The sequence below is a fragment of the Propithecus coquereli genome, unplaced genomic scaffold (genome assembly GCF_000956105.1).
Source record: "Propithecus coquereli isolate 6110/MARCELLA unplaced genomic scaffold, Pcoq_1.0 Scaffold11, whole genome shotgun sequence".
Lineage (NCBI taxonomy): Eukaryota > Metazoa > Chordata > Mammalia > Primates > Indriidae > Propithecus > Propithecus coquereli.
In genome coordinates, this window is record NW_012134969.1 from 8,200,314 (window position 1) to 8,223,151 (window position 22,838).

At 42.6% G+C, this 22,838-nt stretch overlaps 1 protein-coding gene across 4 annotated transcripts in view; it reads right to left on the reverse strand.

Annotated features, from left to right (window-relative positions):
* Positions 1-5: 5 nt before the first annotated feature.
* KIAA0226L (KIAA0226-like ortholog) overlaps positions 6-22,838 on the reverse strand; it is a 34,728-nt gene continuing 11,895 nt past the window's right edge. For 2 of the 4 annotated variants that reach the window (XM_012648616.1, XM_012648607.1), the window contains exons 2-13: positions 19,077-19,159; positions 18,374-18,584; positions 15,537-15,638; positions 15,013-15,073; positions 14,269-14,401; positions 12,211-12,356; positions 9,677-9,741; positions 5,254-5,492; positions 4,732-4,793; positions 2,381-2,534; positions 1,682-1,772; positions 6-433 (exon numbers count right to left, since the gene is read on the reverse strand). In XM_012648616.1, the coding sequence (XP_012504070.1) occupies positions 321-433; positions 1,682-1,772; positions 2,381-2,534; positions 4,732-4,793; positions 5,254-5,492; positions 9,677-9,741; positions 12,211-12,356; positions 14,269-14,401; positions 15,013-15,073; positions 15,537-15,638; positions 18,374-18,557 (1,350 nt within the window). In that variant the 5' untranslated portion in view covers positions 18,558-18,584; positions 19,077-19,159 and the 3' untranslated portion in view covers positions 6-320. Of the gene's footprint in view, positions 434-1,681; positions 1,773-2,380; positions 2,535-4,731; positions 4,794-5,253; positions 5,493-9,676; positions 9,742-12,210; positions 12,357-14,268; positions 14,402-15,012; positions 15,074-15,536; positions 15,639-18,373; positions 18,585-19,076; positions 19,160-21,986; positions 22,647-22,838 lie in introns of those variants that run through there. The other 2 variants (XM_012648590.1, XM_012648599.1) reach the window with 2 other exon arrangements.

Below are 22,838 nucleotides of genomic sequence, written 5' to 3' on the forward strand. Positions count from 1 at the left end.
AAAAAAAACTGGCTCTGGCATTAGCTAAATATAACTATTCAAATACAGTTTAAGAAGTATCAAAAAACTCTTTTAAAAAACCCCAGTAGCAGCAAAAGTATCAAACGTTTGTAAACAAAACCACTAGTAACAACCTTATGCTTAATAACAAAGAATCTGCATTCTTTTAAAACATGAAAGTATATATAATAAAGAGAATATTGTCCATCTTTTTTCTTAATATACAATACCTGATACCTAAAACAAGGTTACCAATAGCAGACACAAATTGTGTTATCATAAGGCATGTTGAACAGTCTTTTCCCCACTGCTCAGGGGCATCAAGTCGCCGCAGAGGGCAAACTTTCCAAAAGGCTTCTCCTGGCTGAGATCCTTGCACACCGGGGGCACTGGGAGGACTGGAAGCACCGCTTGTGAAAGCAAGCCCTGCACGCTGCAAGCAAGGAGGGTGGCCATTAGCAAATGGGCTATCTTGTTTTCTCACATACGTGCAGACGCTCATCCCATCCTAGGGAGGGAGGGGTTCGAATCCAGAACATAGAGTCTTCTAGAAAGAAATCAGCCAAATTGAAACTCCCAGGGATTATAGCTGTCCCAAGAGGTCATCAACATGAGGCTCAGAGAGCCTGATGTAGTGGACCCTGCAGTGCCCTCCGGATCTGCCCAAGCACTGAGGCACGAGTTCCCCCAGCCCGAGAGAGGTGGTGGCTGATGGCTCTTGGGAAGCAGCATAGCTCCTCTAGAAATGGCCCTAAATGGAGAGAGCTGCCTCATCCGAGGTCATGGCCCCTTCCTGCCACCAGAAGGCATCCAGTGACTGGTCACTGTGGAGTTTAAAGGCCTGGCTGGCCCTCTATCCCCAGTTTGGAACAATGCTGAAAGGTCACCCATTTGCAGAGCTCCCCATGAAATGGGCTGAGGGCTCCACTGCGACCACATGATGGTTCCACTTCTCCCTCCGCCCAGCACTGCTGCCTTCACACCCCCACAGGTATTGAGCTGGAGAACATGCAACTTTCTGCATACAAATCCCTGCCTTAGATCTCCTTCCTGGGGAAGCCATCCTGCAACACTGCCTAAAGGGTCAGGGGAGACAACACTAGAGTGGCCTAAGAAGGGGACCTGCCCATATCAAGGATGAAGGCAGAGTTCATTACCAGGATCTCTCCCATGAAACAGGGTTTAGAAATCATGGGATTCCCTTGGGCACTAATCCTGTAGAACAAGAGTCAGCAACCTTTTCTGTAAAGAGTCAGACGGTAAATGTTTTAGACCTTGTGGGCCATATGGTCTCTATGACAGCCACTCAACTCTGCCACTGCAGTGCAAAAGCAGCCAGAGACAACACTTCAACGTTGGACATGGATTGCTCCAATTACAAAACAGGGGCAGGCATAGGCAACAAAGGCACTGTCTCCTCTATCCAAACCCTGTACCAGGAGACATAATCCTTCATCCTTGCCCCCACCCAAATACTCCTCCTTCTGTGCCCAAAACTTTTTTATCACCAATCCAACATACAAGCACATACCAGCATCATTGTACTTTAAAAAAACAACTGTACTTAAGTTATTAAGCTATTATTCAGCTTAAGCTAATTTTTTGCTTAAGTTATTAAACTTAAATTAACTTTGCATTTAAGTTGTTAAGCTATTATTATGTTATTAAGTTACTAAGCTACCTGAACATCTTCTACATGTTGTCGTCTGAAATGGGAAGATGACAGTCGTATTCCGGCAAAATTCACAAATAAAGCCCTTTCCTTGACACAACTGTAAAAGAAGGCATCAAAAAGTGACAGTCCTCATTGGTAATTCTCTTGATAGAGAAGCTGTTATCACTTTTATAGAACATTTTAAGCATCAATTTTTGAGTGTCTGTGATCCTAGCCTCTAGCAGGAAAAAGACACTGTGTTTTGCAGCAATGAATGGATCAAAACAAAAATAATGCACATTCATCCATTTCACATTAAGGCAGTTTTAAATTGCCAGAGAAAGATCATAATTTTAAACGGGTGTTCTTAAATGATCTAATTTCATTTCTGTTTGCTGCACTAGAATTCTTCAGTCCGTGTAGACACAGAGCTTCCTGTTCCCTCAGCTCCTGAGTCCACATGGCTATATTTGGCACATCAGGGCAGAGTGGGCCCCAAGCCAGGCTGGGCATCCCAACTTAGAAGTCACTTGGCCCAGACTCACATTCCAGCTCGGCTCTGCCCCGTACTTCACAGTTCTGAACCTCAGTTTTCTCATCTGCAAACAGTGTCACCAGCACTGACCTCGGGGTTTGAGAGAGTTAAATAGGGTCAGGTGCAGACCACTCAGAATAGGCCCTGGTGAATAAAGGACAGCTCAGGGATTGCTCCAGGCGAACCCTCACCTCACAGCCGGCCACATGCCCAAGCGAAGCTTTCAGAATGTTCTTGAGGGTGGGTGCCAGCAGCCCCTTCTTGATCCTGACCAGGTCCTCCAGGGAGAACAGGTGGAGCTCATCAGTCAGGTGTCTCGGCACCTGCTCAAATTCCTTTAATGCACTGCCAGAGAGGGAAAATGGAGGAATTCGGAAACCTACCCACAAAGAGGCTGGGAAGAACGGAACCAGTTGTTTCTGTTCAGCACTCACACTTAATTTTTTAAACACAATTTTTAAAAACTAGCCCCAAGAACAACAGTGAACTTTGCTCGCCACCACTCTATATTTTGCAAGTTTGCTTGGAAGCTAGAAAGTTAAAATTCCATAAAAGCTGATTTCGAAGAGCTGATGAGCAGAGAAATGCCTCTCTTGCAGCCTGCCGCACGCACACATGGAGCAAATGAAAACTGAATATTTGTTTTCCAAGTCTTAAAAATGTGCACTGTCTGATACCTGAGTAATCAAAATTACTACCTTATTCATTCCAGCTAAATTTCAAGTCTGTCGGCATCACTGACTGCTGTCTCAGCTGGCAGGAGAATGACTGTTCACAGGCAGGCATGTGACTCCCAAATCCACGAGTCCAATGCTGAGTTTAAGACTCAGGCATCCAATTGCAGGCACTCACGGTCACTTAGATGTCCCGAGGGCATTCAAAACGGAATTTAATCCTCTCCAAACCCACCTGGTCTCCTCTTGAATTACCTAACTTGGCCAGTGGCACCATCATTCACGGCCTACCCTGGACTTGGCATGCCACGAATGCCAAACTGGCTTTACTTCTCCACCCAGCTGAGATGCTCCCCATGCTGCGTCCTCTGCCCAGAGGGTCCCCAATCCTCAAGCTCAGGCTTCATCTCTGAGCCTTGCCTGCTCTCTACTGCACCCCACCCCTAACTAAGCTAAATGCCACCCCCTCTCTCTCCTCACGGCACCTTGCACAGGTCTCTGACACACACAGTGGGGCAATGATCTGTTTGTGTTGACTTTCCCCCTGGATTTAACACAGATATACTAATTTCTTATCTAAAGCACAGAATGGGTATTCCAGAATTTTTTTGTAGAGGGAGGAAATGTAGGTATTGTTACACATCACAAATAAAGAGAACTGCGGCCCTGAGACCAATGCCACTCCAGTGTCACGAGGTGGAGGCTCAAGGCCAAATGACTAGAGAATGCATGCTCCTTCCTAAGAAATTTAATTAAAGAGCAATACATCATCATTAAAGATCAGAAATGGAAAAATGCTTTAAAACAAAACAAAATTTTTAAGAAAATCCCTATGATCTCATCTATTATAACAAATAACCTTAACTCCCTTGAGTAACCTACTCTTTTCCCACTTAAAAATCACTCTCAATGAATTCATGCCTAAACCTTTATTGGCTGTATGGTATTCTATATTATGGATGTGGTATTAAGTATTGTCCTATTATTGAATACCTAGTGGATTTGTAATATCTTTTCTTAATAAAAAAAAAAACCTATACTTTAACTAAATTTCTGCCCATATCCATAGGTATGTCCTTAGGCTAAACTTCTAAAAGTAGAATTTCTAGAGATTATGGTCTCACCTACTTTGACATGTCTCTCTATAAGGGGTTTTAAAGGGCCACTGGTCCACCCATGTTCATAGCAGCATTATTCACAATAGTTAAGGAGTGGAAGCGACCCAAGCGTCCACTGACGAATGGACGGATAAACAAAATGTGGTATATGCATACAATGGTATATTATTCAGCCTTAAAAAAGAACATTCTGACACATGCTACGACATGGGTGAACCTTGAAGATGTTATGCTAAGCGAGATAAGCCAGTCATAAAAAGACAAATGCTATACGATTCCACTTATATGAGGTATGTGAGTAATCCACATCATAAGGACAGAAAGTAGAATGGTGGCTGCCAGTGGCTGGGAGAGGGGGACATGGGCAACTGTTTAATGGTACAGAGTTTCAGTTTTTCAAGATGAAAAGAGCTCAGGAACTGGATGGTGGTGATAGTAGAACAACAGTGTGAATGTACTTAATGCCACCAAACTGTCCACTTAAAATGGTTAATTTCATGTTTTGTGTATTTACAATTTAATACTAATAATAATAAAAAGGCCACTGGCTAGGGTTATTTCATCCTGTACTGGCCCATTCTCCTAAACGAGTTAAATGCTCCACTAGTGATTTAAAGGGTTTCGTGATTTTAAAGAAATGGTCTGCATTCCCAAGGACAGCCAAGAGGCCCTATGGGAGCTGGGAGCAGAGGCTCAGAGGATCCGCAGAGGTGTGGAGGGACAGCAGACTGTCCCAGCCGAGAACAGTACCTGGCAGCAAACCTGCAGGTCTTCAACAGCTTCTTGACGTGGAAAAGCTGCTCCTGGATTTCCTAACGTGAGAAACCAAACAAGGGTAAGAGCTAAATGTGATCAATGAAACCAGCAATGTGCAAATCAAATTTAAGTGTTGTTTCTAACCTTGAAATGCTACACCTGTAAGAAACAAACCTTTCTAGCAAACAGCCTGTACAGCAGGGGTTCATAACCAAGTCCACTGATCCATAGGGGTCCCGGATGGATCCAGGTTTTGTGGGATCTGAAGCTTACACAACTTTGGGGGCCTTCTTCAAGAAAAACACAAAGCTACGTATGAATGTAAAATTCAGTATGGGGCCTTGGAAAGAGCCTGTGCAGGTGAGGGGCCCCAAAGCTTTTTAAGCTCCATTGGCTTATGATACACCCGCCTCCTGGAAGGTCTACCTGTGGAAGCCCTGAGACTAGAGTGACGTGCATTTCCCACCGCAGGACGCTTCCAGCCAGGGCACTCGGCCTGCGGAGATGGCTGCTCACCTTCACTCTGTCCAGCTCCTTGGCTTTCCCGTAGAGGCTTTGGCTGACGCTGGGCAAATGGAAAATGGGCTGGTGCCATATGCTATCGAGCAGCTGTTTGGAGAAATTGCTCACATGGTACTTCCTGAAGTCCCACATCATCAGGATCCGGGCAGGGATGCAGGACTCCGCGTAGGAGTGGCAGCAGTGGCAGAAATATTTCCCCAGGTATTCGCAGTACCGGAGCCGCTTCACAAACTCTGCCGAGCACACCGGAGCATGAGGGCGGCGCTGGAAACCCGCCCAGGTCCGCCCCCCACCTCCAATTCCTACGCAAGACTCAAAGACTCAGATGACTTTTTTTCATGACTCAAACCATGCTCGACCCCATGAGAGCTGGGAAAACTCTGGCAGGGGCTTGGGGACTTACATCGTGCCCATTCATGAGCTTCGCCGTCATGGAACAGATGTCTAAAAAATAGAACTCTCTCAAAATACTCCTGGACTTTAAAGATGGACATCACAAGCTGCGATGCAGCTAAAAGAACATTTATTTATTAGGGTCTGGAGATCAGACGCTGCCTCTCACTGCAAGAAGGCTGAGGGCAGGTCGGAATCTTTTCAGGCGAACTCTCCTGAGACCACAAGACGCAACTCAGAGCTGGACAAAGTGATATCACACTTATGAAAAGTGCAATGTAAAGTAGCATGCATACAATGTTAGGAAATAGCATCCAAAAGAGCTTCTTGATAAATCAGAGAGAGAAAAAAAAATACAAAAATGCACAAAGGAGGGGAATAGGTAATACATGGAAAGAAGAAATTCAGATAACCAATAGGGATGTGAAGAACAATCTCAGGAACAGCCAAAGAAATGCATATTTTAAAAGTGAGATACTCTGTTTGCCTCAGGCTGTCAGAAATTTAGAAGATTCAGAGCTGGTCAAGTAGACAGAGGTGGTTTTCTAGTAACAACATTTTCATAAACTGATCAATATATAACCTTGTTTTTGATGCCTTTCTATTTAAGGACACCTGAATTAATATATTTTGTTGACTCATAACATTGAATTCAGGGCCAACAGCACTATAACTCACGCCTGAATGGAGCTGATCAGTGCACACATTTTCTCCACAAGGCAGACCCTCCTGCTCTTAGAAACAATACAGAGCACTTCAGCACCACGCGTGGGGGCCATTTTAAACGGTGAAATCACCAACAGAAATGCGAACAACATGGCACTGAATAAACCATGGACAGGTATACCCTGGCCCCTGCACTCCACATGCCTGATCAAACTTAGCAAGATGGGAAGAGAAAGGAGGACAAAAGGGGCCAACAAATTTCCCTGACAAAATTCATCTTTCACCAACAGCTAAAATCCTAACATCTCAATATCCATCCACTCATTCATCAAACTTCAGTGAATACACGCTAAGTGTTATACTCTCAATACGGAATAAGCTATGTCCATCTCTTTCAGTTTCCTAACCCGTTAATTAAAATAGAACAAAACAAAGCATTCTAAACCAGTGGTTCTTGGCCAGGGGTTATTTTGTCCCCTGAGGTACATTTGGAAATGTCTGGAGACATTTTCAGTTGTCGCCACTGTAGGGCTGCTACTGGCAGCTAGTGACGCTGCTGAACGCCCTGCAAAGCATGGGACACCCCTCCCAACAAAGTCAATGGCACTGAAGTGAAGAAATCCTGCTCTAACCCACTGTTCTGATTTTATGAAAAGCCAAAGTCATGAGGAAAAAATGAGGGAAATGTTCTAGACCACGAATGTCCAATGTTACTTTCTGTGAGGATGAGAATGTTCTATATCTGTGCTGTCTAATACAGTAACACCAGTTACATGTGGCTACTGAGTACTTGAAATATAGCTGGTATGACTGGGGAATTGAATTTTTAATTTTAATTAATTTTAATTTAATTTTAAATAGCCACATGGGCTAGTGGCTACCATATTGAGTAGTACAGTTCTAGAATAAAGCTAACTAAAGAGAAACAATAACTAAGTGCAATGTATGAAACTTGATTGGAACCTGCATGGAAAAATTAGCCATAAATGGTGCCTTGAGGACAATAAATAAAAATTAACTCGTAAACAATATTAGGGAATTGTTCATTTTTTTTTTCCTTTTGGTGTGATATCTTATCCTTATTTTGGGGACATGCTGAAGTTGTAAAAGGTAAAACGTCATGTTCAGTGTGTGTGAGACTGAGGGAAACATGACAACTAAATTCAGTGTGGAATTCTGGATTGGATTCTGGAACAGATAAAGGACATTAGTGAAAAAAAACCTGGTGAAATCCAAATAAAGCCTGGGGTTTAGTTAACAGGCCTGGACCAATGCTAATTTCTCAGATTTAATGATGATACTATTGATTACGTAAGATGTTATCATTAGAGGAAGCTGAATGAAAGATATACAGGAACTCTCTGTCCTATTTTTGCAACTCTTCTGTAAGTCTAAAATTATCTCAAAATAAAAACTTAAAAAAAAAACTTATCCTAAGAGCTAGAGGAAGTTCATAGGAAAAGCCCAAAATTATTTATATGCTGTTTACAATCTGTGCTCCACCTACCTCTGCCACATGTTGTTTACTCTCATTCTTACTCCTGAGTCACATAAGGCTTCTTTTCAATTGCCACACACCCTTTGCATATGATGAACACCCCTCTCTTTCTGGAGACAATCACATCCTTATGAAACCTCTTACTCCCAGGCCTTCGTGCACAGTTTAAGTTTCCTTGCTATAAATGCCATAGCTCCCTTGACTTTTTCTTTTGTTACATACGTCACCCTTGGTATTTACTTACTTGGCTGATGACTATGTCTTCCCTATAAGACGGTCAGCAAGATCCTTGAAGGCAGGACCACGTTTGCCAGATTCATCACTGTATCAACAGTGCAGACACACATCTCCATATTTCTTGGTTGGTTGGTTTGTTTTTAGAGACAGGGTCTTGCTCTGTTGCCCAGGCTGGAGTGCAGTGGCAAGATCACAGCTCACTGCAGCCTCAAACTCCTGGGCTCAAGAGATCCTCCTGCCTCAGCCTCACGAGTAGCTGGGACTACACCCACTATACCCGACTGATTTTTTTTACTTTTTACAGAGACCAGGTCTTGCTATATTACCCAGGCTGGTCTCAAAGTCCTGGCCTCAAGTGATCCTCCTGCCTTGACCTCCCAAAGCGCTGGGATTACAGACATGAGCCGCTGTGCCCGGCCACATCTCCATATGTGAATAAATTTAGGGAAGTACTTAAAAAGTTGGAATCATAGTCACGTTTCTCGCTCATGTGTTCAATATTTACTGAGGTAACAGGAAACAGTGGTTAACCAAACAGACATGGTCCCTGGTAGAATAACTGGGAAAATGAGTCACTTAAAGAAAATTAGTTATAACTGTAATGCCTGTCAGCATTTTCATCCAATGTGTTGTAGAGGAAGCCCAGACAGATTTCTGGTTTTTATTTTCATCTCTTGAAGTAGACAGAGCTCCTCAAAGTCTTTTTCCTTCAAGGACCATCAAAGGCCGAGGGAACTCTTTCCCTCCAAGCTCATCTTCCCAGCCTTCTGCAGGTCAGACCTATGGACACCCCCACAGCAGAATAAGTGACTCCCAGTCTCAAGTGGGAAACTTGCATTTCTGACTTGGGGAAGCCTGATTTTCTAGGCTTCAGTTGGCCCAAGAATGATCCTCTCAGGCCAGCCCCTCAGACTCTCTCAGGAAAGTCTGGCTAGCTCCTTGGTGAGCCCTTGTTCACTCAACAAATATCTTTCAAGGACCAACTCTGTGTCGGGCACTCTTCTAGAAGCTGGGAATAAAATAATGGATAAAACATACAACATCTGCCCTGACAGAACTTACAATCTAGTGATGAAGACAGACAATAATAAGATGAACCAGTAAAACATAAGAATATTTTAGGAAGAATATGCTAAGAATGAAAAATAAGAAGGTGAGGCAACATAAAGCACACGTGATTGTAGCCAAGAGTGTGGCGAGGTGGACATTTTCGATAGGGCAGCCAGGGGGGACCTCATGACTTCTGAGTGAAGATGTGAAGGAAACAAAGGAGTCAGCCCCGGGGATGTCTGCAGGGAGAGCATTCCAGGGAGAGAAAACCACAAATGCAAATTTCTGAGTCAGGAGGGACCTGGCACCTTCAAGGGCCAGCCCGGAGGCCACGTGGCTGGAGCTGAGTGTCCAGTGAGGAGGGAACTGGGAGGCTGCTTCTCCTCATTCCTGGCTGGTCACACAGCCTTGTAGGTCATGATGGCCTCGCCACAAAAGAGAGAGCAACTTCCATGAGGTTCTTATAACAACCCCTCATCAAAGGCGTCTCTCACAAAAACAGCGCGCTGCCCAACTTTGTTATCCCTGACCCTGTCATCGCATAACAAGGAGCAATCCATTACCCATACTTACTAGGCTCTATTGGAGTTCCACAGCCCGCACAGAAAAAATTCTGGGCCACCACCACCAGGTCCCTCCTGAGACAGAAAATGGTAATAGTTACATTTCAGAGAAGGTCGAGGAAATGTTTTTCACTAATTGGAAAAAAAACCTGACATCATTATACTTTTCTTGGCTTGAGGCTTTCCTTTAGTCACTTTTCGTTTGGGAAAGAAATAGGCTTATTTAACACAGTTTTCTAGTTGAAATCTCTGGGTCTTTTAAAGCTAGAACCTTTTAAAAGCTTCTGCAAAAACCAAAGCAGGAATCAGTATCACAAATAACTATTCCACCAAGGAGTTTTTAGGGACTTCTCATTGCCCACACAGAGGCCTATCTCCAGAGAGAACTGCAGACAGACACATTATGCAAAGACAGTTCAGGGAGACCAGACTCCAAAGGATAATGCATGTGGGAAGTTCACAAATGGATCCAGAGAAATTTAGACAAACAAGAGGCAACGTAAGACAAATCATCAAACGTGTCTGGTGAGATATTCCATTGGAGCATTTTCTATTGAATTGTTGTGACACTGTTTTACATGTGATTTGGAATTATGGAGAAAGTTGTAAAATTTTATTACAGTTCAGGGTCAGCAAGAATGGCCAAGGTAAAAAAATATGCTAAATTTCTGCCCATGTGCCTTAGAGAAGATTGAGGGAAACCCTAAAAGAGAGATGCCCAACACTAAGGACAGTGACTGCTCACAACGCCTAGACAGGGAGCTCTTCTGCCCAAGCAGCCCCAGAGACCTTCTTGGCATTCTCTTGTAAAGGAAAATTAAAATCACCCTGCCCCCCACAGCTCCTTATGCAAAAGGGAAGGTGAAGCCTGGAGGCTGAGTCATGCTCACCGCCTTCCAAATGAATAGCTGTTACTAACGTTAGGTATCAGCCAGATCCCCAAGGAAAGGTGAAAGGCCTCAGGTATCTACAAGGTCTGCTCCCAAGTGTATCTTCTCAGGTGCAGAACAGAGACAAGATCAAGCATTCTTCTACCTACCTAGGGAGATCTACATAATTGATTCTTCCTTTGCTCCCTTTTTCTTCAAACATTCACCTTATCCTAGGTAAAATGTAGATTTCTTGGGGCATCACAAGAATGTAACCATTTTCCTCACTACTCACCTCCCTCCTCCTTTTTCTTTCTGTATGCCCTCTCCCTCTAAATACCGATGTTCCCAAATCCATCTCCAGAAAAAATAGTCACAGGTGCATCTGTGGCTTGTTTTTCCCGAGCACATCCTCAAACTTTGGCTTAATAAACATCCGCTGATTGAGGTCTTTGCCTCAGTCACTTATTTTGGGTTGTCATTCTCAAAAGAAAGATATAGTCTATAACTGCAGTCCCCAAAACCTGGGCCATGGACTGGTACCAGTCTGTGGCCTTTTAGGAACCGGTCCACACAGCAGGAGGTAAATGGTGGGTGAGTGAGCAAAGCTTCATCTGTATTTACAGCCGCTCCCCATCACTCGCATCACTGCCTGAGCTCAGCCTCCTGTAAATCAGCAGCATTAGATTCTCATAGGAGAGAATCCTACTATAACAGTGCATGCAAGGGATCTAGGTTGCACACTCCTTATAAGAATCTAATGCCTGATGATCTGAGGTGGAGCTGAGGCGATGATGCTAGCACTGGGGAGCAGCTACAAATACAGATTATCATAAGCAGAGAGGTTTGACTGCACAATAAATGTAATGCACTTGAATCATCCCCAAACCATCCCCTCTCCACCCCTAGTCTCTGGAAAAATTGTCTTTCATGGAACCAGTCCCTGGTGCCAAAAAGGTTGGGGACTGCTGGTCTATAAGGCACCTCTATGGGGCATATTCAACAAGCCTCACCAGTCCCTTCATAACTGCAGTTTGCACACCAAATTTAATACAAACCAAGAGAAATAAAAAAAATAGTACGCTGTTAAAATTTTTTATCTATAATCTGTCATATAATCTCAGAATAAATTATAATTAAATTATTACCTAAAATGTGTATGTGGGTTTATTTCTTTTGTATGCTCTTGTTTTATCTTTTAGGACTTTTGTTACTTCTTAGAGAACAAACATTTTTATTTACATTTTACATTCTGTTGCATTTTTAACTATTGACACTCTCCTCAAGATTAAACTTTCCTTTTTCAAAATTCATTAATTTTTAGTTCACACTGTCAACTGGAAAATAGAATGGTTCCGTGTTTTAGAATTACTGTATATGATTTTTAAGTCTCAAAATTAGCCACTTTAAAAATCCCCTTTAAGCCTATTTAATTTTCAGTTGTTATGTAATATTCATAATTCGTTTGTATACTTAAATTCTCAACTTGTCGAAATTTACAGAGTCCGTAAAAGCTAAGCCAGAAAATATGCCCAACCTTCCTTTTCCTAAAACAAATTTTCCTGTGTCCCTCAGCGTGTTATTTTTTTTTTTGTTCCCCTACTTCCATAAAGAGTCAGGTGGGATCTGTCACGACTTGTTTTAGATGGAGGCTCAAGCAGCAGCCCATACTTACTTAAGTGGTGGATGGATATTAAATATGATTTGAAATCTTGGGGGCGCCCAGTCTTCAGTCCCTCTGATCCTGGACTTAAACTTAATCTCCTGTACTACGCTCATACTTGATTCAAAGTCTTCTCGGACACGCTCTTCATTGACAACCTGCATAACATATAAGAAGATTTAGGAACAATTGAAACAAGCCTATTTCAAGAACTTAAATAAAAGAACATTCAAGTGTGTTTCCAATATTAAAAATTTACCGTGAAAAATTAAAACTGCGTTCAGCTGAACTACAGGACGTGGCAAGAGCTCACCATGTCTCTAAAGCCACGTGCAGAAGAACTGCTTCTACCACCACCCAGCTGAGATCGCTTTTCTTAGTAGTTTCAGTCCGTTTGTTTCTGGACTTCAAATTTACTGTAAGTAGGTCATTTTGACCTGGAATACATTTATAAATAGCACAAGCCCATAGAAGCTGCCAATAAGCAGCACTGTTGTTGTTAATCTTCTCCGGAAAGAGCTCTATTATAAAGACCATTCCCTTGCTTTTAACTATTTTGCAGCTGCCCTCTGCACCACTGCACTTTCCTACTGTCATTTAAAGTCCAAACTTCTCAAATTAGCATTCTATGCCCCCCATAATTCAGCCACTATCATTCAAGTCTTATTTCCACGAAGATCAGCCTTCCATACACAAATACACACAGAGAGGTGTCATTGAACCACACCAAGCCCCTCCACTTCTGCTACAGCCTCCCTTTGCCAAGAACACTCTCCCCCACATCTACCTGCCACAGTTCTGGCCAGCGTAATATTTAGCTCAAGTTCTGAGATCTCCAATCAGCCTTCCCAATGAGACAAGAACTTTTATCTGAGGAATGTGAGTCTTCTGAATGATCAGGCCCGGAGAGGCATCAAAACGAGACAGCAGTCACGTCCTATTTCCTCCCTTTGAACTGTGTATTCATCTCTTGAAACTGCTTGTTATTGCCACAAGTAGCTATAAATTAACCTAATAATGCCACACTGCACTGGACACTGTAACCCACCCCTTATAGCTTAACAATGTATAGCCAATCATTAATCAACATTAATTCTACAAAGCAATGAGAATTCTTCACAAACAACTTTGTATCAGCCCACTCCCTATCCCCCTTTTATGTCTTTAAAAAGCTGCTTTGTGGCCAAGCACTGGGAGGGCATGGTGGCTCACCCCTGTAATCCCAGCACTTTGGGAGGCCGAGGCAGGAGGACTCCTTGAGGCCAGGAGTTCAAGACCAGTCTGAGCAAGAGCGAGATCTTGTCTCCACAAAAAATAGAAAAAATTAGCGAGGTGTGGTGGTCCCAGCTACTAGGGAGGCTGAGGCAGGAGGATGGGTTGAGCCCAGGAGTTTGAGATTGCAGTGAGCTATGATGATGCCACTGCACTCTAGCCTAGGTGACAGAGTGAGACCCTGTTTCAAAAAGAAAAAAACCTGCTTGCAACAAAGGCTAAATGGAACTCATGTCCTAGGTTACTTGGGTCTGAGTCTTGTGGGCAGCTGTCCTCACTTTGGTAAACTCCTTAAATTATATTTTGTGCCTCAGGCTCTTTTTTTTTAGGTCACCACTAAGTTCCATTGAAAAAAATTAAACACTTCCTTGCCCTGTACTTCAAGTGCTTTTTTCCAATTCTTATTTTAGCCTTTGTCACAAAGCTCTCTATCCCAGTGGGCTGCATGCTCTCAGAGGAAGTATGTCCTACAAGGGAACCAGCATGCACTTTCCAATCAGGCAGCCTGGGGCAGGGCTCCTGCGTTACCACTGACAGCCCTGCCAGGGGCTGGCCCATCACGTCATAAAAAACAGCAGCATCTACCTAATAGGATACTTATGAGGATTAAATTATGAATCGCTGAGCACAGTCCCTGGTACATAACAAGCCCTCAACACAAGCCAGTTTCATCATTCATTTTGAGTCTCTCCCAACACCCAGGAACCATATAAGGAAACAAATATCTCAAGCGAACAGGGCAGGCAAAATGAGAATTTAGGAACTTTTGATTCAAGTTCAATTTCTTTTGATACTTACTATTGAGCTGGCTGCATTCAGGGAACCCGCCAGCTGGTAATTAACTCCTGACAGCATCCAGCACTTGCGGAACACTCGGTACAACTCTCTGGCCAACAGCTCAGCAGAATTGAAGTCTGGCTCATAAGTGACACTGAAATGTAAGAGATGCAAAAACCAAACAACTATATTCATAAAGAGCATGTTCAGGGTCTTCCTCTGGCTTTCAACTATCCTTCCCACCCCCAAAACTCAGAGGAGGCTGTCGTAAAAGACCATGCATCAGTCACTACCAGGTATCTTACTCAACACGATTTCTCCACGCTCAATAAATCATTTATTGATTGGGAGTACTAAGACTTGGAGGTGTGGTTTAATGAGTATTACGTTTACAGCCAGAAGACTTCATTAGAGCCCTACTTCTGCTATTTAACAGCACTGCATCCTGAGGCACATCCTGTATGAGTCTCCTTTTCTATATCTGTAAAATGGAGTTTAAAAATAGACGCGCACACACATAGAACTTGCCCCGTCAGTCCATGAGGATTAAATGAGAATGTATACAAAAGTCTTTTATACACTATAAAATACTATAGAAACTTTGGGGGTAATTGTTTCATTTCTTGGTGGTAATCCCCTAGATTCATTGGAACAAATCATTGCGACTGGATGCATTTGGCTCAAAATGTCAAGGCCTAGTGTTCACAGTGCTTCGGAGGTGACATCCCAGGGGTGTATGTGTGGGCGCACACACAAGACAGATACCTCTTAGAGGAGCTGCAGGAACACCGACAGGTTTCAGTGATATCGTTAAACTCTCCAACTTCTGTGGGAAAATAAAAGAGTAATGAGATCTTTCCGTCTGATTCACTTAACCATAGCCAATTTTATAAGAAGAATATTTCAGAAACAGCCAATTATTCAGTATCTCCATGCTTTAGGTTCTTTTGAGTTTCTATTATAAACTACTGATAATAACCAAAGATAGAATTTCATCTGAAATTTGACCAAGTATAATTGAGAAAGCAAACAGATATTAGACCATAATGAATATCTGCTTTTTCATTCAATTTCTACAGGTGATATGAGAGATTAACTATCAAGACATTTGAAACAAGAACATCTTTTTTTTTTTTTTTTTTTTTTATGTCAGGGATATAATCTGTCCTTGGAAGAAGTTTCTCTGAATGCCACTATGGCGTGGTGTTGCACGTGATGCATGTTAGTATGTATGTGCAGAAGGAAGTGGGGAGGCAGCCAGTCATATCCAACAAGCTTCCAAATCTTACCTAAAATAACAAATTCATCAAAGTCACATTTGCAGGCCTCTTTCCCAGCATCCTTGCAAGTAGGTGTTTCGGCCACTGGGCTGACCTGTAACACAGCACAACCTACAAAAAGGGAAGGTTGTCACCAACAAGAAGAAAAAGAAAAACTACACAACAACCTGCAACATCCAACAAAATAGAAATTGGGAAAGGAAAAGGGCTAAAAGTTTGCTTTCAAAGAATTAAAAATTTCAGCTTCAAAATTAAAAAATGCAGGGAATAATGTTCGTGTTCTTGCATTCACTATGATGAATAAAAGGACTGATCAGTATATGGGGGTTTATAACAGTAATCGACCTACTGTTAGATATGTTTGAAAATTTCTATAATACAAACCTTAAAAAAATGAAAGGGGAGAAAATGATCTTAGCTTCATAGTGAGGCAAAGAGTATAGAAGACTTAAATATTATACCGGGTTGAATAGTTCTCCCCCAAAATTCATGTCCACTCAGAACCCGTGGGCGTGACCTTCTTTGGAAATAGGGTCTTTGCCAATGTATCAAGATGAGGTCACACTGGATGTGGGTGGCCCTACAGTAAGACTGGTGTCATAACAAGGGGAAAATTTGGATACAAAGATAGAGATGCACAAAAAGAATGCCATGTGAAGACAGAGATCCGAGTGATGTGTCTACAAGCCAAGTCATGCTACGATTGCTTCAAACTACCAGGAGCTGGGAAAGAGGCATGAAAAAGTCTCTCCCAGAGCCCCCAGAAAGAACCAAATCTCCCAACAACTTCATTTCTAACTTCTGCTAAGAGTTTAAGTCCAGCCTGGGCAATATAGCAAGACCCTGTCTCTCACTGAAAAAAAAAAATTGTAATAAATGAATAACGTGAAAACCGCGGCAACATGAAAAAATGGATATGAAATACTATTAATATAACCACACAAATCTAATCATGCTATTAATTATATAATTAGTATGAATATAATTTCATACAATTGTCATCTGAATAAACATAGGAAAGAAACACAGAGACATGAATACCGTTGTTCAGGGACATAGTCTAGCCCATAGGTCACACTGAAGTTGTGTGAATCGGCCTGTTGTTTTAAAAAACAACACTGCTCCATTCTAGCTGGGTGATTACAAGCTCCAGCTTCCATATGCTCCTGGGTGAGATGGGATGTCACCCATCTCTGTTCCTTACTCTCCTTTGGCCATGATCCACAGTAACAGACATGTGACTTAGTACAAACACAATAATATATTTAACTGATAAAAAAAACTTTCAGGAAACATTGCTCCCCCTAAGTAAGATGCACTCTAATGCTTTCTAGCCTATTTCTGTTTTTTGGGGTTTTTTTTAATGCTCTCAGGACCAACCTGTAGTTTAAAGAACACCCACCTACCTCATGGAGGAACATCAATCACCACAAATGTCACAGGAGAGATACTTAATAAAAGACAAATATTTTTATTTGGCAGGTAGAAATATTCTTAAACTTCATTTAACATACTCATGCTTTTTAGAGCTTTCGCTAAACATCAGTTTCTACCCAACCACTTAACAAATATTTATAAAATACCTATTTCAGACAAGGCACTATACTAAACACAAATACAAACAATTTCTCATCCATCCAAGAGTTTAAAATCTCACAAGGGAGTTGAGATACTGACACTTAACCACAAAAAAGCACAGCTGTGCGCCATGGGCTCTGCACCGCACGACCCCAGGAAGAGCCATGCACATAGACAGCAGTGGAGCATCCGGGGCACAACTTGTGTCTCATTCCACATGCACGATGCCCCTGCCCTGTGAAGGTTCCAGATTTGCCTCAGGGAGCATGTCACAGTGCCAGTGGCAGGAGACTGCTCTTAAAGGACCAGAAGGGTGAAGGACCTGATGTGCAGTTCCTGGGGAAACACACATTCCAGGGAAGCCTCCCCAAAGCAAGGGGATGGCGGCAGATGACGCATTCCTACCTGGTGATGCACCACACTGGGTGCTTGCCTCTGTCTACAAGTTACCCGCAAGGCTTCCCTGGCCCCTGCTACAGCGCATTTGCTCCTTGAGGGAAGGGACATATCCCTGCACTGGCTGTTCCCAGCACCGAGCATACCACAGGCTCATTGTTCGCTGAATGAATGAGAGAAGACTACTTGGAAAAGGACAGAACCTAAGAGGAGCTAGGAGAATGCTATGTGCCAGAAAACAAAGGAAGAGGAAGACATTAGCCACTTTTTTTCTTTTCATCAAAAAAGAAAAGCAGGATGAAGTCCAAGAAAATAACAAAACAGGCTCTGACAACGGGATGGAGCAGAATAACCAACCCCAAGGCAAGATGGCAGAAATGCTGAGGATCATATAGGTTACGCAAGAAGTTTTAGATAAAGGATGGAAAGACATACAGTAGGCCCCCCCTAACCGAAGGTTCAATTTCCAAAAGTTCAAGTAACTACAATCAATTGTGGTCCAAAAATATTATATGGAAAATTTCAGAAACAATTCATAAGTTGTTAATTGCACACTGTCCAAGCAACATGATAAAATCTCATGCTGTCCTGCTCTGTCCTGACCAGGACATAAATCATCCCTCGGTCCAGCATATCCATGCTGCAAATGCTGCCCATTCATGAGTCACTCAGTAGCCACTTTCCTCACCAGACTGAAAAAACATAGTGTATATAGAGTTCAGTATTACCTGACATCTCAGGCATCCACTGGGGGTCTTGGAACACATCCCCCCTTAGATAATGGGGGACTACTGTACTTTAGTATTTGACAGAAGAGAGGAGGTGTGTGGGGAACATACAACACAAAGTGTTCTCATTTTTGCCCAACTCACTTTCATAGCCACTGTCTGAAGAAGTGGCAGACCCAGATTCTTGCTTTATGTTGGTACCAAAGGTCACTTCAGAGTCAGCTGGATCAAGTCCAAGTGACCCACTGGCTTCTTCTTTACTCCAGTTCTCTGCCTGCTGTTCACTCAGAATGTTACACTTTATTTTCTCCATTGCTGATATAATCATATCTGCAACGTAGAAGTGGGCATTTTCCTGCAGAAAAAAAAAATCAATTAAAATACAAGCATAAGCAACTTTTTTTTTTCATGGAAAGTGCATCAGATTTGAAAAATCAAGCAGCTCTATTTAAGTGACATTAATGCATATACATATAAATATTCATTTAACTGAGTTATCATAGGTCACCATATGACTTATAACCCACAGAGACACAGATTTAGCTCACTATAACCAACAGACAGCTCAAGTTGAATTTCTTGTGATAGAAAGCCCTAGGCTGGTGGTAGCCCAATGGCAGACATCATTCATCAATCGTGGAAAACATTCCACCTGAGTACAGATACTGACTCAAACCCTTCGCAGCTTAGTGCTCCTGGCAGTGTCTACCAATTAAATGCTGAAATGAAACCTGTTTGCTATTCCTCATTAAGGTGAAGTTTCCAGGTTAAAATCAGAAAAGCACTATCTAAAGGATTAAGAATCTCTGCAGTTAAAAAAAAAGAAGAAGAAGAAGATAGCATTCACCTTTTCTACATCGACAGGCAGCTCTAATGCCTCTGGTGAGAAGGAATTCAAAGAAATGGGTTTTCCACTGACTTGAACAGCACCTGCCAAAATAGCAAGTTATTAAAAATGGAGAAAAGCTTAAAGATTATCTAAGAAAACACAACAATTCTAAGGAGGACTTTTAAATACTGTTTAAAAAAAAAACTAGCACAATTGTAGAATAAATTAAGATGACAGAAGAAGAAAGATCTTTCTGATGTTAAGTCTTGCAGGGACGGTCTTAATGACAACCATTTCTAGGGGAGGCTGCGGCAGTAACTGAGCAGTATCCTGCAGGGCGGGGGACACCAAAGAGGCCAAGGGGGTAGAAAGAGAGGGAGGTTCATGGGAAATACCTACAGGAGATGGGGAAGGGTGACAAGGAACAGTCCAGAAGCCGGGCCGCAGAATTTGGAGAACACGTCTCCAATTCCTTGCTCCAAGTCATTGCAGCTGATCCCACTGCAATTGACTTCCTGCCTTCAGAAACAAAATCCATCTGACACAGGTCAGCATAGCTTCCCTAAAACAGTCTTCCTCCAGTCAAAGCCAAGAAGAAACTGCACAAGGGACATGCTGCAGCCTGATCCATCCCTGCACCCTTAGCCACTCCATTACCGGCAGTGCCCACCATCAAAACAAACATCGTCTCTATCATGTGCTTTCTTATTGCAGCATTTAAAGGAAAAAAAAAACAAAAAAGTCCATGAATGCCATAGGAGCTGAGTTGTCCAAATCTGCTAAATTAGAACAAAATGCTGCCAGTGTCCTGGTAGTTACATAGCTGTCAGGGCGACAGAGTTGCAAGCAGGGTCACTCAAATCCCTTGCTTCTTGTTCAAGAGAGTGGTGGTTACATGGAAAACTTCAAACTGCTTAGCATCAGAAGCCATCTGAGTTGGCAAATTTTTTCCTGTAAAGGACTAGGTAGTAAATATTGGAGGATTTGAGGACCATACAGTTATCTGTTGCAACTACCCTATTCTGCCACCGTCATGACCTACAGACAAAACAGAATTTTATTTATAAAAACAGGAAGCTGGCAGGAGCTGGCCGGCAGGTCATAGTTTGCAGACCCTGAGTACAGAGGAAAAAGCACAGAGAAGAATCCGACAGAGTGGATTCCAGTTCCAGCTCTGGCGTTCACCAGCTGGGCCCTTGTCAAAATCTTCTCAGCCTTTAAATTGGGATAATTACCTCTTAGGACATTAAGGAGATAAGGAATGTGAAAGTGCTTTGTAAATGTGTAGATCCTACAGAAAACAAAAGGAACTCTGGAATTTTTTCCTATAGCCTGAGGAAAGGCTTGCAGACTCAGGTGGTCTTTCTCCTGCTATTTTTTAGAAAAGGAAAATTTTAGTGCCATTTGAGATGCAGCAGTCATAGAAAAATCCATGTCTTAGTGGCCAGTGCCTATTTGCCCCATCGCTGCCCCCACATCAAAGAACGAACAAACCAGATCATTCGGGACTTTCTTTCTTAATCCTATGGAATGAATCCCCCTATCAAGTTTAGGAGATATTTTCAAAACACTGAGTGCGTTTTAAAGGCACCAAGAAGAACGGCTGGGAGTCCTTGTCTTTGGACAGAAGGGGCTAGGGTGCCTGTTTTCTTTCTGAAGAAAAAGACAAAGCTATGGGATAATTTTAAATTGTATCACTGTACTTGATACAAAAAAAGATTTCAGGCAGGTGAACTAGACCCCAAAGATCACCTTCAGTTTATAACTTGTCACTGTGGTGGTCTGTCAGGAAGACGGCTCTCCTCTAGGGAGGATCTAGTAGGAGACTAATCTCTTACTTAGCTACCACTAAATTTGCAAGTCACTCTCTATCCTGAAAGCTAAAAAATAGAAAAAAATGTCTGTAATCAGTCCTGTCAGTTTGCTCAAATTTGGTTATTTTGAAATTAGCCATTGAAAGACTGTCCAAAATCTGCTATTCTTAAGCTATGAATAATGTATAAAAGGTTGTCATCACCTACGATTTCTCAAACATTTCCAATAGAATAAACCCCATATTTTAGGTAAGTGGGAAGATGAGTTCCTGCTAGTGAGAAATAAATACATACATAAATAGACATATAGACAAACAGGTAGGCAGCTTTTTAAATCATTTTGAAAAAAACTCCATTGATTATTTGGACCAGGGTTCTAACAGAAATACAAATCAATAATGACAAGTATTAATATAACATAACGAATATTTTAAAATAAACATGCCACAATTATAACAACAATGGCTAGTTTATTGACCCTTGAGTGGCACTCTTGCATGGCTTATCTCATTTTAGGAATTTTAGTATTTTAGGAGTATGTACATTATCTCATATCAATGAGAGCCTTTGTTTTAATAAAAAGAGGTTTTTTATAGTCTTGGAGGGGAACTGTAATCATTATTTTTAAATCTTACTATTTCTCCACCACACTCTGCACAGGTAAATATAACAGGTGAAGCAAGTTCATCACCTACAGAAGTACTGGCATGAAACAGAGCCCTCTCTGTCTGTCTGGAAACACCTTCCCCCACCCACACTGAGTTGAGAATGCTTCTGATGCTCTTTCTTGCAGACAGTTTAATGAGCTGTAATTTCCTGAAGGCAGACACCAACTCAAAGCTGGCACATGGCATTGATTATTAACTATGTTGAGCTAAAAAAAAATGACATTTCCCTCCAGTCTAAGGAGAAAGCAAATACTTGATTTCACCTGTTGTGACCACGCAGGTGGCTAGCCTGATGACAGTATTAAATGAGCTAATGCACTGGCTTCTGGTTAAAGTGGACACCCACGAACTTTTCTGTCATGGGAAGTCAAGAAGGCAGGCTTTAGGCCAAGGCAAAGCAAGCGCATGAACAGATAGGAACAAGGGAAGTCACCGACTGAAGTTACCTTCATCAGCAGAAGCTGTCAGGTGGGAAGGGTTGAAAAAAGCACTGTCAACCTCAGGATACGGGAACGTGGCCAAAATCTTAGAGCTTTTGAGCAGAGATGCGAGATGAGAGAGCCCTGGGAGCACCACCCATTCTTCAGTGGAGGTCAAAGACAAGTCACTCTTTTCACTTAAGCCCTGGGCAAAGGCACTGCCAGCGGAGTCTGCAGTATCCTCAGACAATGATGTCTCTGCCAGGGAGTCACCAAGGGACAGGGGTGAAGGGCTCAAGGGAGAGGCAGTATCTGCTGCAAAGTGGTTCCTGATGGTCCCCACTGCTGGCACCTGGGGTGGCAAATCCTGCAGCTCTTGCTGCACACACTGAGGGTTAATCCAGGCAGCTTTGTGCCTTGTGAGCCTGACGTCTAGTTGGCAAGGGGGCTGGTCAGGCCCCAGGAGCCTGGGAGAACCGTGAATGTTGCTAGAGTCATCGCCGATGCCTTCCCAGAGGTCCACGGGAGAATCCTGTTGGCTGGTAGATTGTGACACCATCTCTCCAGGCTTGAAGCTGCTTCAGATTTGTTCAAAACAGATAGAAGGAGCTCTCAGGATGGCTGCTGTACTACCTGATCGGGGCCTTGACCTCACCACATGGCCAGCTGGGGGTCTGGAGAGCTTCTCTGCAATGAATCAGCAAGAATCATTCAAAATAAATAAGTGTTCAATCAGAGTTTGATTCCAAATTATTTAACGGAGGCAAAAAACAAAAAAATTAAAAAGTTTGTACTTGGCTCTATCCAACACAGTAAATTCCACTTGGATTTATAAGTTAAAAAAAACATCAGCCATAAAACTAGCAGCTTGACATTGGG